The sequence below is a fragment of the Anabrus simplex genome, chromosome 1, assembly GCF_040414725.1.
Source record: "Anabrus simplex isolate iqAnaSimp1 chromosome 1, ASM4041472v1, whole genome shotgun sequence".
Taxonomy (NCBI): Eukaryota; Metazoa; Arthropoda; class Insecta; order Orthoptera; family Tettigoniidae; genus Anabrus; species Anabrus simplex.
Window position 1 is genome coordinate 1542322933 of NC_090265.1, and position 19096 is coordinate 1542342028.

The 19096-nt window shown below is 38.1% G+C and overlaps 1 protein-coding gene across 6 annotated transcripts in view; it reads right to left on the minus strand.

Moving 5' to 3' along the window:
- The window catches only part of LOC136858486 (protein vav), a 705311-nt gene that overhangs the window by 137207 nt on the left and 549008 nt on the right, over positions 1-19096 (minus strand). For all 6 annotated transcript variants that reach the window (XM_067138064.2, XM_067138062.2, XM_067138063.2 and 3 more), the window contains one exon: positions 4822-4939. In XM_067138064.2, coding sequence (XP_066994165.2) covers positions 4822-4939 — 118 coding nt within the window. The remainder of the gene's footprint in view (positions 1-4821; positions 4940-19096) is intronic.

Consider the following 19096-nt stretch of genomic DNA (forward strand, 5'->3'; position numbering starts at 1 on the left):
CACCTAACTAAACTAACTACTTTACTACATGAATATACTACTTAACTACTTCTAAATCTACTTTGTAGCATCTTGCACATGGGCGGATCGCCAGCTCCACATGCAACACACCACCTAACTAAACTAACTACTTTACTACATGAATATATACTAAATCTATCCTAAATCTGTCTGGCCGCGACATCACCCCTGGTGAGGAACTGCTACCACCCTTCCCTGGGATGTCACGACCAGACATGTCTCATGAGGCTCGGAAACCGATACCTCATAGACCCTTTAAGCTGTCAATGTTATTTCCTCACCACTCCTTCCTGTAACAACCCACATGTGTGCGGATTGCCTAGCTCTACATGTAGGCTGTCACACCTATATTTCACTGCCGAGACGGATTCCATAACTCGGCTCATCTTTCACTGTCTCATTGACAACTTACTTCCTCTAACCTAACACTATTCACTACTTTACTCTACTTTACATGTGCAGAGGTACCGAATCAACACTTTAGCTTGAGATAGGTCAGGCCTATCCCCGCCTCTTCCAACTCCACTGTACGTCATCAGCCAAAAGCAAATAAACTAACAAAACCAAACTAAAATAAAACCAAAATAAAATAAAATAAAACGGGCAGACAAACAACCAACAATCTCATTAGAAGGTAGCCAAAACAAACTAACTAACAAAACCAAAGAAAATAAAACAGGCAGACAAACAACAATACCTAAGGAACAAGGGAACAAAACTGAACAGATATGAAAAACGAAAATAATACTAAACTTATAATTATTGTCGCCCTTAGTTATTAGTGAGTTAAACTCTATAATGTTCCATATCTGTGAATCAAAGTTGTTTTATGTACATACATGATTACAAAACTTCGTTATTATTAACCCATACAGAGATGATACTTCAGAGATAACTACTCTCCGTATGTTTTCTTCTACTGACTATAATCAATTTTAAACTTCTTATTCAGTGTACGGGTAACTGGTCGATTTGGAGTCTCCCTCTTCCAACTTCGGTCGTCCGAAGTAGGAGAGCCGAGACTTGGTTCATCCTGAAATACTAGCATGCATTCCTGTATGTGTAGCTTAAGTGTCCCATAATATCCTTTTAACCATGTGTACTCGTGCTAATTACGCTGTTTCATCATTTTTTTTCAGCAGCATGTGCCCCTTCCCTCATGCACTAATTTCATTTTTTTCTCCCACAAGCTTTTTATAATTGTGAATAATTTTAATAGTTTCCCTGGCCTTCTCCATTCCCTGTTTATTAATTTGACAAGAGTATAGTACTCAGATTCTCTTTCCATTTTATTTATCTCTTCCGCTTCCGAGTATTTAACCCGTAATGCTCTTGTACTTTCACACTGTCTCAAGAAATGTGCATTTCCTAACTCCTTTTCACACAATAAACATGTATTTGCGACTTCTGTAAATGCCTTATTTTTATAAACTGCCATCAACCACCATATCATTCCCCTGTATTCCCTTTTGGTTAATTTATCATGTATTATAAGAAACTTAGTGCGTCATTCAAATTTTCATTTTCTTCACTTTATTCAGCACCAACGAACTCAGATAACTTTTAATATAATTCAGATCACTGATATTAGAATTCAGGACATTTTATTGAAATTCAGATCATTCCCACGATAATATGAATAATGTAAAGGTTGCATTTTTGATGATGGTGAATAGTTAACACCGCAAGTGATAGAATAATTTATTGATATACTGAACTTTGACTGTGGTCAGAAGATTATGATATATTTGTATTCTTAAATGACCAGATTTAAATTTTAATAGGAAGTTGAAACAAAACGTGAATTCATTTCAGGATTACTCCACCCAGAATATTAAGATATGCAAACTTAGATTAGAAATAAGCCAGCGCTGACTTAAAATAATTGATTCAGAAGTTAAATTATTTGTTTATTAGATTCATGATTGGAAGTTCACGTGCTATATTTGACATTTAACCATTTCTTTCGCGATTCTTAATAATTTAATAAATGTGTTTCTTGATTAAGTTTTATATAATTGAATGAGTTCTCATTTGTAGTGATAGTCTGTAGTTGTATTTAGTGAGTTTCCCGATATGCGGATGTGTCTTTGGAAATGTTGATTGAAGTATACGTATGCGGAATCCACTACTGAGCGTTGAATTACGGAATTCTGAACCGCGTATGGTGTCACTATTTTATCTTTGAACGCACGTTAAACGAAATCATAGAAAAATTAAGCATTTTTCTGGAAACATGAATACCCTGAGATAATTATCTGACTAGTTGGGAAAATAACTGTGGTCACCCTGACCCGTAGGGTGCACAACCTAACATCAAGATTGGCAGAAAAATAAGACACAATTGTTTAGCATTCGCTGATGATCTTGCACTACTTGCTAATGATGTGGAAGAAGCTAAATTGCAAATAGAAGAATTTGATAACATAGCAAGAAAAGTTGGATTGCAAATTTCATATGAAAAAAACAGAAATAATGCCAGCCTTCCCTGTTACAGCACCAACCATTACCTTAGCCAATACCAAACAAATTAAAATTGTGAATAAGTTTAAATATCTTGGTGAAATTATAACTTGGAACTCCAATGAAAAATCATCAATAGAAAGCAGAACATTTAAGTTAGAAAAGCACAACGAATTACATGGCCAACGTAAAAGAAAAAATCTCTTTCAATAAATGCTAAACTTCAACATTACTGTTCCGTCATTAAACCTGATGAGACTTATGCTTGTGAAACACTATTTAAATTGAACACCAAAGCAACAACTGATACACTGCAAAAGGTTAACAGAAGGATACTCAGAACAATCATTAACTGCAAAAGGTTAACAGAAGGATACTCAGAACAATCATTAATAAAAAACATCAGGTAGATGGACAATGGAGATTATTGCCTAATGCAGTGGTTTATAGGGAAAGTGAATCTATAATAGATACGATGAGAAAAAGAATTGCCTTTTTCTGTCATCTTTCTAGATTAAATGATAATAGGATAATAAAACAACTATTTAATTACTTTTGAAAAGTAAAACAAAAAGTAAATGGTTTAAAGAAGTTCAGAATGATTTAGAAGAGCTGAATATTACAATGAAGCAAATTGAAAATAGAGAAGAAAAAAAGGATTCTCAAGAACAAACAAATAAGATTGTCATTAAAAACTGTACAACACAAACAATATGTCATATCTGATGAAGAAAGGGCAGCCAGGTCAGCCAGAATGAAGAGGTTTTGGGAAAGGAAGATCATGATGCAAGCTAAATCTTCAGTTAATTCTTTGTTAACATAAATGTATTTGGGTTTGATTTAAGTGCTCCAATGTGGGCGTAAACTATGTAAATAAATATATAAGTATTTTCATTCAGTTCAACAAAATTTTATGTATTGATCATTTTCATAATATTTCGTTAGTTTCTTTATTCATTGATATGGTGAATTAGGACACAATACTTCTTTAAATTGTAAAAAACAAAAGATAGTGTTATATTGTTGTATTCTTTGAACTGACGTTACTGATGAAGGGAATGGATGATTTTCCTGAAACATGTATGGTAAAATAAATAATTTTCTATCATTAAGGTGTATTGAAAAGGCGGACTCAAGATAAACTATTTTAAACAGTAATAGTAATTATAATGATCAAGTCCATCAAAAGCAGGTATTCATTGCTAAGGTAAGTAAAGTTTCCAAAACCTATAATGCATTTTTCTCTAAAATTTATGAATGGCGTGTAGCCGGTGGATGTATAAAACCGTCCAATTAGAAACTTGCGGTTTGCTGATGACACCACGCTACTTGCTACCAGTGAGGAAGAACTTTCAGATATGCTAACAAGAGCACAGAATGTGAATCTTAAGTATGGACTGGAGCTCAACCTCACCAAGTCCAAACTCACGGTGACTGACAGAGCAACACAGGTTGAGCTCAGATGCCGTTTGAAAGAGCTAGAGGTAGAACACAACTTCGTATACTTTGGGTCAACAAATAATGATACAGGACGTTCCAAGAAAGAGAAAAGGAGAAGGATTTTTGCTAGAATGAAATTAACAAAGATCTAGAAGAACAGTGGAATTACTTATAATAAAAAGATCCATTTCATTGAAAACCTTATATTCTCTATTTTCTCACCTGGACTGTAAAGGCTTTATACAGAAAATGAATCGATGCCTTTGAAATGTGGTGCTGGCGTAGAATGATACGTGTGCCTTGGACTGCAAGAAGAATCAATGCGTCCATTCTTCAGGAGCTGAAGATTTTACAACACCTTTCTTTTCATATCAATGAAAGAACACTTCAGTTATTTGGACACATTGCAAGACGAGCTGCAGAAAATCTAGAGAAGCTGATCATGGAAGGGAAGGTTGAGGGCAGTAGACCATGGGGAAGGACTGCAACCAGATGGATGAGACAAGTCAAGACTATCTATCACCTGTTTATCTTTCCAATGTGCCCTGATGAAAACCAAACATCATCTGGGATGGCAACTCTACAGCAGAGATGTAACAAGGAAAAACAAAACCAGTGGGGTCACGATACTCAGAAATGAATAAATTGATTAGTGATGATGATAATGATGAGTATTTTATATAATGAATTTAAGTACAGTACACTAACTTAAAATGTAATTATGATTCCCAGATGTACACAGTAACATATGTAATAGAGAAACAAAGATGAATGAATGAAATAAAAAATATATTAGCATATCAGTCTTTGAATTTAACAACCATCCATGTATAATATTAGTTTTCAGTACAGTAACTAACTTCCACAAAGAGTCTAAATGATTAGAACATCAATTACCTGAAATATCAAACCTTTCAAAGATTTCTTGCAGTGAGTGCAAGTGGTTTGTTTCTGGAAAGTTTTCATCAAAAGCTGATGATCAGTGTTCAACAGACAATTTGGCTTGATGTTATCTCTGAAAAATAAAAACAAAATTAATGTAGCAGAAGTTCAATAAATGTAATTAGAAGTTATTCAATGTATTCAGTTATGACCTGAGTTGGCAAATGGAGCAGCACCGACTCTGAAATACCACTCTTATCATAGTCGGTACGGTAAAACTGAATAAAACATAAATGATCGGAAAGTGTTTTCTCTATAACTTTTCTTATGTAGTAACTACTTTTTGACAGGGCCAATATCACAGGTATTTAAAAATTAAATTTTAGGCGCCTTCCCCTAAACTACAATTTCGTCCAGGGTGAATAAAATTATTTATAGTTTAGACTATAGTTCCTTATTACCCGATTTTATATACTGATTTTCATTCAATTCTGTTAACCCTTTTTTGTGGCTCGGTGCTGATATGGACTTAGCAACAAAAATACAAATTCATGAATATATGTGTTATCATAACTGACATAGTAAAAATGTATAAGACATAAATGATCGGAAATTTAATTCTATATAACTTTATTTATGTAGTGTTTATATTCGGAAGTATCCATGACCTGTCAAGAACTGTGTGAGATAGTAGTTCACTTCACCATGATTTCGGCCAACTCATACGCCCAGAGAAGGTATCAGTCTTTTCGTCCATTTTCCTCTAGATTCATCTTCCATCTTGTTTGCCATCGTTGCATTCTGCGACTAAGAGCCAAAGCCTTCGTCCTTTTCCTTCCTAGCTCTTCTTGTGTGAGCCAAATCTCTTGTCTTTCGAAAGCCAACAAGTCAATAGGAGCTACTGTTGCTACTACCAGAATTGCAGGTTCTGATACTGTACGATATGCGCAAGCAATTGGTAAAGCTGTTCTCCGTTGTACAGCCGCAATTCTTGTCCAATATTTCGCAATTTTTAACGATTCAGCCAAAATTTCCAAACCGTATAGCAGTATCGATTGGACAGTCGGCATGAGAAGCCGACTTTTACTAGATTTCGGCCCCTTGATATTTCCCATGAGTCTACTCAGTGCAGTCATGGTTTTCGCTGCCTTATCTGTTACCCGTTGGATGTGGTCACAATATGCAACCTTAGTATCAAGCGTTACAGCAAGATATTTTGTGCTCCTAGTTGTTTCGATGACTATTTGCCCGATCTGCATTGGTACAACAGTATTAATCCTTTTCCTCGTCAGGAGGACAATTTCCGTTTTTCATCTATGAGTTCTAACTTGTGATTTATCATCCATTCTTTAACATGCCGCATCACCTGATTCAATTTAAATTGAGCCAGCTCTAGGTTACGGGTTACTATCAGAGCAGCCACATCATCAGCATAACCCACAAGTTTTACATCTTCTGGCATCTCCAGCTGTAACAAACCATCATACATGATATTCCAAAGGTGTGTTCCAAGAATTGAGCCTTGCGCTGCACCAGCTGTGAGCCGTTTTCTTCTCTGACCATCTTCTGTGTTGTATAACAATGTACGGTCTTTCAAATAGTCTCGCAATATATATGAGATATTCTGGAAGTTGAAAGTTTCTTGTAGACCTTCCAAAATATCACTCCATCTTGCCGAGTTGAAAGCATTTTTAACATCTAGAGTCACAAGAAGCATCTTCTTTCTAGAGTAATGATTACACATTTGAGCTCGTTCTGCTTGTCTTCACCACTTCCTTCACAGCATCTAGCGTTCAGTGACCTCTGCGAAATCCATGTTGTTGGTCAGATAGGTTGTCAGCTAATCAGACTGTTGTTAGTATTCTCGGCTGTAGTAGCTTCTCTAAACCTTTCCCGGCAGTGTCCAGCATACATAGAGGTCTGTAACCCCCAGTTTTCCCTTTACTGATCAGAATCAATCTAGCTATCTTTCAATGAAAGCTAAAAATTCCTGCTTTCAAACAATGATTATACATTCTCAACAGCAGTTGAGGACATAATTCGGCTGCCACCTTTAGTACTTCTGCTGGAATACCATCTGGTCCAGGGGCTTTCTTATTTATAAGGGAATTAATTGCTGTTATCAATTCTTCAGTTGTAAAAGGTGGTACATTATCTAGTTCTTTCTCAGCCTCATCATCAATCATCTCTGCATGGTCAGGGAATAGTGTGTATACTATTTCTTCCATGGTGCATGGATCCATGATAGGGCTTGGTAGTGTCCCAAACTTCTTCAAAACGATTCTATACCCTAATCCCCATGGATTTTCATCCACTTCCTTAGACATTTCCCACTACTTGTCGGATTTACTCTTTTTAATTGTATTTCGCAATCTTTTCTTCATAGTCTTATACTCTACAGAGAGAGCTTCAGCGTTATGTCGTGCTCTTTGTGTTCTTTGTCTGAGTCACAGGCATTGTTTCCTCAGCTCAGCAATTTCTTCATTCCCCCAATATGCTGGACGCTTGCCTCTCCGTTGTTTGATTCTGGTCACTGATGCGTCACATGCTTGCTGAAGGAGTCTCATGGTGTGTTCCACGCATTTATTAGCAATTATCGTTCTTTTGTCTCCGTGACATGTATCCGTCATACAGTCCATTCCATTCTGTATTATTTCATGACATTTTTCTCTATCCATAGTGGCTATGTTCCATCTTTCTGGCTTGCGCGTGGCAATCCTTAGATGCGGAGTCTCTTGAAGTACACGAAAAGTGATATACCGTACAGATGATCGCTTCCAGTATATTTTTCAATCACTCGCCATTCAGTTATCCTAGATGCAATGTCTTCAGAAGAAAAGGTTACATCCGGTATAGTTCCCTGACATCCTGGTCTCCAAAAGGTTGTCACATTACCAATGTTGATAACCATTAATCCCAGTCTGGCGGCCATCTCCAGTGTACGCCGTCCTCTAGAATCTGTTTGAGGCATGTTCCATTCAACTGCTTGAGCATGAAAATCACCAGCAACAACTAGGTTAGTGTTCATTCCTTGCAGAGTATCTTCAAGCTCATCTAGTTGTATATGGAAGTCAGAAATAGCCTCATTTGTGGTAAAATAACAGCTGACGAAAATTACCTTCTCAACTTGGACCCAGACAAACCCTTTCCCGCATCCTTGATTTATAACTGGATATTTTCCAAGGTCTGGTACCCATATCGTAGCTGTCCCTAGATTGTCTGAAAACCAACCTGGTTGATCTCTGTCTTGATATTGTCCACTAAGAATCAAGATGTCTACTCCTATCTCATAGGTCATCTGCATCAATAGATCATTGGCAGTTAGACTCCTGTGTATATTGGCTTGAAGGATCTGTACCATTCACCACTGCTTTTTGGCCTTTTCTAGTGCTTCACGAAACACAATACACTTGCCTGAGCCAAGAGCATGATGTCGTTTTGACTCTTCAACGCCCATATCTGTGCAAATTATGCATCGTGGATTCATTTTGCATCCTACTGCCTTGTGACCAGCTTCCCTGCACTTAAAGCAGGGTTTACTTCTGTCCAATCGTTTTACAGTTTCGTGCTTGATGCCCATATGACAGACATCTAAAGCACCGAGGAACTACGGCCCACCTTCTTACTCTGCAGTATAGCCACCCTACTTTAATTTTGCCTATGTCTAACAGCTTTCGTGCCTTGCTATCTTCTATCGTTCTACGTTGCGATTTTATTTTAAGTTACGTAAATAAATATCATACTAGACCACGTTCACTTCTTAGTATAAATTACTTTATTTACACTGTACGTCACAACACACAATTATACACAGACGCAAATGACACTATATACAACACTCAATAGCGGAGTACCCTGAAGTTGATTCTGGCCAGTACAGATATCAACAACACTGACGCACGCACCATAACATACTCTCTCTTGAATTCACCGCCTCACTCACTTGAACCCAATACTCAGACTCCACCTCGGAGCCCAACAGTCACTCCCAGTCCATTACTTGCCTGAGTCCCAAGAACCAAGATCTGCGAACTTAGAACTAAGAACTGCCTTCACTGACTGACAGAGCTCGATATTTATACTACTCGATCAACCATCTTGAATGATCGACTTCTGGAAGAGTTCTTACAACATTCTAATGGAACACACTCGAAACATCGATCGACCAGCTAGTCGAATGTGTATTCGAACGTTCCTCCGCTATTTACAAAAACCTATGGAAATATCTACAACATTCGTAATGTCTCTCCGTGTATCTGGAAAATAAAACCTTACAGTAAGTTTCCAGAACCCTTCATATACACCAAATTATAGTACAATAAGTCTAACGCTCATTACGCTTTCGACTCTCTAGATTTTGAGGTTAAACAATACGTATTTGAGGTTTTACAATCTTATACTACATATTTACAGAGAAACCATATATTAGTCATATTTAACATTTAATAAAAGATATTTTAGCCTTATATAAACTATAATTAAAATATATTAAACATAATAATTGAAGGTTTTACACCAATTACGATGTCGTACCTACGGCACTTCTACCTTCACAATGGCGAGTTTTTGTCCCCTGCTGTTTGGATTTGTGATTGAGACCTTCAATTCTTGATTAAGATTTTCTAATTCTCGTCTTACAGCCTCCTCTGCGTCGGAAATAGTGGTGAAACTGTCCATATCGCGAATTTCCAATGAAGTTCTAGGCTTCAAAACCTTCACTTCACCATCATGTCCAAGAGCACCTTTAAGTGATTTATTAAAATTTTCTCTGTTCTCCTTTTCCGTGGCCTTATTAAATTCAAGAAGAACCACTCTAGATATAGTTTTCCAGATCGATCTAATACCAGCGTCACTGTCTTCCGGCTTCACCTTGCTGCGGATATCCTTCACAACATCTGCAAAAGTCTTGCCATTCATTGGTTTAATAAGTACGGCTTCTTATAGTTGAACGTTTCCGTTGCTCGTTCTTTTTAACAGTTTCAGATACCGGTACTGGTTCAGGTTGAGTACCTTCATCTTCATCTGTCTTCTTCTGCCTCTGTTCCCTCTTCTTCTTCTAGGATAACGCTATTTCCCATTTATCCTGTTCTACGTTTCTGTTTGTGGTGCTCTGTTCTACCTTCTCTTGAACAGGCAAATCATTTTGCATTAATGCTCTAGCTGCTTTCCAAGCTTTTCTGTGCATAGATCCCACATATAGGGCTTCCTCCAGTTTCTTTAAACCTTGCTGAATTTTCATCTTCATATTTTCCTGCCGAATTGCAAGAATACTTTTCAATAGGCCCCTGGCGATTTCCAGTTGTTCTTCCTCTTTTAACATATCCTCCATAATTTGTTGAGTGATATCAAGCCTCAAATTCGTTTTCGCATTCTGCTCAATACTACTATTGCATATATCATGCATGCACTCCACGCCCGTGATACTGTGGCCATGTTCCATAGATGCTGGATTAAAATCCACAGAGTCAGACTGGATTCCAGCTCCCGCCATTGTGCCGTATGAGTCCAGCTGGCTGTGACTCAAGTCGCAGTGAAATATCTATTCTCTGTTATTTCCTATGACGAAACTGGGTAACCTAAAAACACAATTTCACTAACACACAATATCAATGGCTTGAACTTTAGACCCACTACTGTAGTTTATCCTATTAAATATTGAAAGCACGTATATTAAATATTACTTATACTCACTTTCCATGTCAATATACGGGTGATTACTAACGAAAGCTTCGATCATTGCATGCACAACAGACTTACTGATCTTGTCACTACTAAGACGTACCATAATAATAATAATAATAATAATAATAATAATAATAATAATAATAATAATAATAATAATAATAATAATAATAACAATAATAATGTACCAGGTAGAGACCCTCCTGCCCAGGGAGTGGCGCCCCTGCCTATGTGAGTCCCAGAGCACATTGGCCTGGTGTGTATCATCTGGTAAGGGTCCCAGCTCAGGGTTACGAGTGAAGACCTCGACGGCAGTGAAGGCGGAGATGAAGATCATTGGTACGGCGGAAATTGCGGAAGAGTCATCCTTGCTTTTTGGGATAGTAATTATTATTATTATTATTATTATTATTATTATTATTATTATTATTATTAAGAGTATAGAATTTACAGAATGGACAAGTATATACAATATTATACAAAAGAAAAACCTGCAAAGAATACAAGGTAAGTAGGGAACAATTACACATGAATATGTAAATTGTTTATCCTCTGCACTAGGGATACTGAGACATCAGCAAAGTCTTTTCGGTCTCCACCATAAGCACGCAGAGGGCATTCGTCCATTATATGATGCATGGTCTGGACTAAAGCACCACAATCACACGCTGGAAAGTCCCTGAAGCCCCACTGGTGAAGGGAGAATGCAGATCTTCCACAATTTGTGTGGAACCTGTTTAGTGATGCCCACGTTCTTCTTGGCAAGCTGAAACCAGCTGGGGCGTGGTTTGGATTAAAGAGGCTTGGCCACTCCGGGGCTGTACGAATCCATTGCTCTTTCCATTCTTCTTTTAAATTGAAACCAGCATCCATTAGATTCTTAGCTGTTTTCATTGGTGGCTTACGAGATTTCAGCCTTTGTCTCCAGAGATCTGCAACATCTCTATGGATAGGTAGAGTTGGATTGGACATGATCTTATTATATTCTTGAACAAGGGCTCTTGAACGTCGCAGGCTTGGTGGAGCAATGTGGGACAGGACTGGCAGCCAGTGTGTTGCAGTAGGCTTCAGAGTACCAGAGATGATACGTATGGTGGTGTTAAGTTGTACGGGATAGTAATAAAATGCATTCACAAAGATAGTCAACAGCTTCAGCAGCGGATGAGGAATTTGGATCCCAACGGCGAAGAAGGTGGAAGAACTATCTTTGAAATGTAAATCCACACATGTCTGATCCTGCAGCGGGCGGTGTTGTGGTCAGCGTCTATATCCAGGTCAGGGTCGGCTGTTCTAAGCATGCTCCAGGCCTTACCAATCTGTTTCTAAATTTTGTGGGACCTACGGGTTCCACCCTCATGTGAAATGATTCACACAATCTACTATGATGGTAAAACCCACATCGGAAGTTACCCCAGGTGGTAAAATCCGGGGCCAGTTAGAGTCTGGTCTAAACAGGGCTTTCGATTCTGGGGGCCCAGCACCATCATGTTGGGATCAGTCGGAGGATTCCTCACCCCGCAAGATCAGGACCAAAAGAACCCTTCTTTAATACCATGAATGTCAATACCATCCCAAGAGTCAGTAAACAGATGGAACTTATCAAAGAACTGGAGAGATATCAGATCAAGCTACTCGCTGTAGAGGAAACAAGATTCCCATCAAATGAGGTATATATATTGGGCAAGTACAAGATAATAAAGGGACAACCAGCGATCAGAGAATATAGAATGGGTAATAATAGAAAATCGCCTTCAATTCTAGGAACAGCATTTTTTGTTCACAGTTCAATTATGGATGCAATCATTGATTTTCGATCACCTTCCCCTAGGCTTTCCATCTTAACCTTGAAGAATGGAAACAAATCATATGCAATCTTCAATGGGCATGCACCTATTAATGAGGACAACAAGAAAAATCCAGATAAAGTCGAAGAATTCTGGTCTCTCCTGGAGAAAGAGTTGTTGGAAACTCCGGAACGTATGATTAAAATATTAATGGGTGATTTTAATGCTCAAGTTGGCAAGGAAAGAAAATACAGGAAAATAGTTGGCAGTTATCCTGGGCATATTAGGAAAGGGGAAAAGCTTATTGAAGTGTGTAAAGCATTCAACCTCAAGTTAATGTCCACCCAATTCAAGAAAGAAAGGAAGAAATTAATGCCACGGCGTTCACCAAATCTTATGTTATGGGAGTTCCAAATAGACCATGTAGCCACATTGAACCTGGCAGAGATTTTGAACGTTAAAGTGCAAAAAGGTGCAAACATAGATTCTCTCCACTACCTTGTTAGAGTCAAGATAAGGTTATATCAAAGTCCTTCAAGAGACCTTCACCCAAAATCTAGAAATATCGAACTGATGAACTCAAGATAAACCAAGAGATTGTCGAGAACTATCAACGAGAGCTTGAGGTCTTCGGAATCTTCGAATTGGGACGAAATGGCAAGGAGGATTCAAGAAGCACCTGAAAAGACTATAATGATCGCCAAAATGAAGAAACATCCATGGTGGAATGACGATTGTGAAGTAGCCATGTGGGAAAGGTCTAAAGCATGGAATAAATGGTGTACTAATCACAGAAATTTCCAGGACTTCAAGGAACAACGGAAACACACAGAAAAAATTCTTCGGAATGCGAAGAGAAAGTACGAGAAAGAACAGCTGCACAACATAGAAGAATATTTCAAGAGAAACAACACAAGAGATTTCTATAGAAGGTTTAAGAACAAAATAAAACAATTCTCTCCTGATAATCTATGTCTTAAAAGTGAACAAGGGAAACTCATTATTGGTGACAAGAAAAATTGCGAGTATCTGGCCAACTATTTCCAAAATCTTCTAAAATGTGAACCTCCTGAATATTGCTGTTTGGAGAGCCTCAATTCAAGTTGAAGTATTCATTACACCAAATAAGGAAGAAATCAGGGACATCATTAAGCAACTAAAAACAACAAAGCTCCTGTGAAAGATTCAATTACTGCAGAGTTATTCAAATTTGCAGGTGAAAGTATAGTGGAAAAACTAGAGGAATTATTCGCTTTTATTTGGCGAAAAAAGAAATACCAAGTGATTGGAAGAATGCACTCATTTATCCTTTACACAAAAAAGGGGACCAAACTAACGTCAACAACTACAGAGTTATCTCCCTTCTTCCTATAGCATACAAAATACTACCGGTATCCAAAGCATTGCAGCGGAGGCTTGAAACACATCTAGATAAACAAACATGTGAACACCAGGCCGGGTTCAGGAAAGGGCGTTCATGTGCTGAGCATATTTATATTCTAAAATCACTTATAAAAATAAGATCAATGAGAAATCAGTAGAGGACAATCATAACCTTCATTGATTTCAAAAAGGCATATGATTCCATAGACCGTGGAGTGCTCATGAACGTTCTGGAGGAGTTTGGAGTGGATGAGAAATCTCTGGCCATAATATGACAATCTCTTACAAACACCTTTCCTCAAGTCAAATTTATGGGCGAACTCTCAAATCCATTTGAGATAAAAACGGGTTTGAGGCAAGGAGACAGTCTTTCTCCACTACTCTTTAATTGCATTTTAGAAAAAGTTATTAGAGAATGGAGGTTGAGAATGAGTGAAAATGGAACTAAGAATGGAGTAAAGATATGTTGTGGAAAAAATGCGATCATATTGGACTGCCTTGCCTTTGCAGATGATTTCGTTCTTATTACAGACAACCGTCAAACAGCCAAGAAACTAGTTGAAGAACTACAAAATGTTGCAGTCAAAACAGGGTTAATAATCTCCTTCAAAAAAATAGCATTCATGGATTCTATAAAAAAGGTGACATGGACAGACTTGTTACACTGTATGGGGATATCCAGCATGTGCAAAAATTTAAATACCTGGGATAAATACTCACCCCCCAATGGAGATGAAAAGGAGGGATTACAGGAGAGGGTGAGAAAGATGGAGATGGCATTCAGACTATGTCATGGCACCTATAAGTCCATGTCCCTCTCAATTCAGGCCAAGTTAAAACATGACTGCAGTGGTTAGAACAGAAAGCCTTTATAGAACAGAAACCTTGATGAGGATGGCTGACCCAGTCCTTGAAAAAGGAGAAAGAAGATTCTTATGAAAAATCTTAGGCCCAAGAAAGTTGACGAGTGACCCAAACACATTTCGGTCTACAAGACAGTAGAAAGAATCACCACTGTGATGAGGAAAAGGAAACTGACGTTTTATGGGTATATCGAAAGAATGAACCCTGAGAGCTTGGCCAATAGGATACTTCTTCTGCAGGAAAAGTGGAAAAAACAACCGGGATGACTTACACGGGTGCACAATGACTTGGAAGAAATAGGTATCAAGGAGGAGGATATAAAAGAAAGGACATCATTTAGGAAGAAGGTTGCGGGAATGAGGGATACGACTGAAGAGCAACATGCGAAGCCACGGAACATCTCCGTGGGAGAGCGAGCAAGAAGAAGTCAAAGGCTCAAGAATCTTTGGCGAGAGTGTAAAAAGAAGGGTATCGGTCTGCGTGACAGAAGGAAGATTGTGTAAGCGTGGCCCACAGGTGGCCGTATCGATAAATAATAATAATAATAATAATAATAATAATAATAATAATAATAATAATAATAATAATAATAATAATAATAATGGCGATAAACAGTCTCCTTGTCTTAAACCCATTTTAATAAAACATGGTTTAGAAACCTCTCCTCTTTACTTTTGATATGGTATTAGTTAAAGTAAGTTCTATCAGTTTAATTAATTTAAGACGTAGTCCAAAATTCTCTAAAATTTTTAACATTGAAGGTCTATGTATACAATCATATGCCTTCCTACAGTCAACAAATGTTATTACTATACGCTTGTTTTGTTTTCTGTGGTACCGGTACGCCATTATTAATTTTAGACTGATGATCTGTTGAGTACAACTTCTCCAGGGTCTAAAGCCTCCTTGATATTCTCGTAACTCTTTTTCTAGTTGATACAACAACAACTACTACTACAACAGCAACAACAACAATGGCATGTGACATCCGAAGAAGCCTGGTGCAGGCCTTTCGAGTTGACGCTTTACAGGCAACCTGTACATCTGTGAGGATGGGGCCCTATCTATGTTGAATTGGCACACACACCCAGCCCCCGAGCTATCAGAATTAATTAGTGAATGTTAAAATTATTGATCCGGCTGGGAATCGAACTCAGGACAACTTGGGCCAAAGGCCAGAACACTAACCATTTAGCTACCAAGCCAGACATGCTGGAGGAGAATAAACTGGTGAACATGATCTGGCAGCAGGTTCATGTATTGTTCACTGGTGAGGGATGTTGGTAGATGTACCAGAAGTCCTGTTTTTCACCCCAGATGAACAGGAGCCATGCAAGAATACCTCCACCACCAGACTGAATACTACCCTCTTGGTAAAAGGCATATGCTTATCAACGCACTCTCGCCTTGCCATCAGTATATACCTACTGGTACGATGAATAGTCTGTTCAGGTAACCTCTTTCCTTGCTTTGAGAGTCCGATGGCAGTGTTACTTTGCTGATGTCAACCTTTTTGAGTTGTGACATTCGTACATGGCAGTTTCTGTACAATATTATGAGGAAGTGGTTCTAAACTATTTCCAACGAAAGAATAAAGTAGACATAAACAAACATTTTGTATCACTCCGCATCCACGTGTCCCGCTGTCTGCTCTTTACGTCAATATGAACATAAATGAAAATTGACGGGTGTAGACATATGAACATATTTGACATACGGTAACAAAAATACGTCTTCATTGCTATAAAGTGTATTTGCCATGAAAATGAAAGAGTTTACCTACTTACGTGACATTTCATTATTTCATTCACACTCGTCGGAGGGTCTGCCTTACAAGAGCTGCACTCGGCTAGAAATAGCCACACAAAATTTATTATTTCATTAATCCGAACTTTCAAGAGGCTTGATTCTCTGTAGATCAGATGATTCGCTGTCACTTGCATCACTAGACTCCTCTCTTAAATTGATAACCATTTTTTCAACTACAGTATCAATGGCACTTTCCAGGTCCCACACCTTTTTCTCTTCGCGGAACACTTGCTGAACATGGGAATGCCATTGATCAGCTGTCACCTCACAAAATGCTGTGTCAAGATGTTTACGCATATCACAAAATTTGAAAGTGGTGTTAAGGCTGGCAACATAACGTTTGATCTGGCTCCACACCATCTCTATTGGGTTTAATTCACAGTGATACGGAGGCCATCTGAGTATAGTGTGGCCCGCTTGTTCAGCTAAGTCATCTATTATGTATTTCTCAAATTGAGGCCTGTGAGTCTTCACCAATTCCAGCAATTCGGTTTTAACAAGTCCTTCGCCACATGTTACGTTTTTACTTCTCAGCCAGGAAATGACTCAGCTTCCTTCCAAAATATCTATCCTAACTTCACACTGTGATAATGAGCATTGTCTAACACGATAACACTACCAGGCATCAGCTTTGGTAATATTCTTTCAAACCACAATTTAAATACGTCACCAGTCATTTCATCGTGATAGTCTCCGTTGTTCTTAGACTCAAACACAAAACTGTCATCACTTCCAATGTGTAACACTATCAGTTGCTTACCCCTCCCTGTTGAATTTTTTATCCCTGTTCTTAGCATGTTTCTTCAACTTTACGGCAGTATCTTACAATGCCTTTGATTTTGTGTGCCATTCGTTAATCTCTGTCTTGTCCAAATAGTAAAATTTCCAGCCCTGTTGTCTAAATTCTCTTATCTTGTGGAGATTATGCCTACGCTACAATATAATATCATTTCTATCTACTACGGCGCTTTTTCGTTTTCTAGTGATGAATTCAAAACCTATTTCTTTCAATAGCGTGTAAAGGGGGAATTTTTTTAAATCTGGAAGTTCAGGATCAGAATTTACAGCCGATAACACTTTGTTAATCGTGGGGGGTTCATTGTTTTTAAAAATATATGTGCACTTTTCTCCGGATAGCAAAATGAACAAATTCATCGCACCCCACATCCAAAACACTTCTAACACGTGACCTGTCTTCACCCGGTGTGGTAACACGGTCGGTACTAGAAAATTCTCTCCACACCATTGAACTCTGATATTAATTTCATTATATCATCAACTGAACTGTCGGGATATGTTTCCATAAATTTATTAAATACGTTTTATACAATAGTCTCCTGTCCACTTTTCAGAGGTTTCCCTCGCTTATGCTTTACAACACCGGCCACCGGCGAACTGACTCAAGGTTGAGCAATCGCGCATGGCTTTCCTCGTGGCTGACAGCTACCGATACCAGATAAATAGAGATTTCTGCGAGCAAATATTGGATATTTAAGTTATTGATCAGAAGCTTAGAACAATAATATAATTTTCAATTGATAAAGCGCTTTTGCATTCAATGCCTTAAACTTCAAACTTTCAGTAATAACTCGTATTTTAAAATGTAGAAACGGACTATTTACTGCGCGGACGAAGGCGGAAAGAAGCATGAAGCAGTTGAAGTTACGTGATTTTGTTTATGCTTACTTTATTCTCTAGTCGGGAAGAGTTGATATATATAATAGGAATTATGAATAGTTTAGATGGTATAAAGTTTACTAAATTAAATACACTAAGTAAGTAAGCAAAACATAAAAATCCTTAACCCTAAGATAAACAAAAAAAAAGTTCAATGAATGCTCCTCATACTTTGTAGTTGTCCAACATTGTATCCTTGAGTTACCAGCTGCTCTTTAGTCCATCTGTCTGCTCTTACAATCTGAGCTACCCGATGGTGGCCCCTGTCATTAACATGTTGTACACCCTGGCAGCAGTGGCTTTGCCCGAATCCATGTACTCATGGTACACACTTGACAGAGTGACCTATAGGAATCTCATTGCCTGCGTGGCTTTGGAGGTGGAAGGGGCCAAACTTCTGGTACCAACAATTTGCTCACCATTGAACACACTGAGATCTCATGTCTTACCAAACCTATGTGCAGCTATGACCTAGTAGTTTTATGTGGCACATCATATTGTTATATTTACCGGGGTGACCACATTGCAATTGTGCCTCAGAGGCAGCTATCTCTAATTCAATTGATAATTAGTGTATAAAGTCAATGATTGTAAACTACATTCTTTTGGATCTCTACTGTAAATGTTTGAAAATAATCTGAGCTATTTTGTAGTCACAGTGACTTTTTAAATACACTCCTGCATTTTCACATGTGAATCACCTCCATCTGCTAGGTAGTGCAGCATTCAAGTGGTCTTTGTCACTGAGGGGTTAAACGATGTCCATACCCACAGTCTTGTTTTGTGCATTTTCTCATTGATAGGATATGATAAATCAATATATACCCTTCTCCTATGTTGTAAGATTTCTAACACATTGCTTGTAGACAGGTTATGCCAATGCAACAAGATTTTAGGGTCTCAGCCAGTTCATGGCAAAATCCACTCAGTGTTACATTGTTCCAGGAAGCAATGCATAATGGTTTAGTTTAGATTTTGCATTTTTAACCAACCTCATCCTTGTCTGGTAGTCATGTTGGTTGAGTGAGGCCATCACTCATCACCTACAGGGTATACATCATATGTGTCCATAAGCTGCGACACTACTTTAT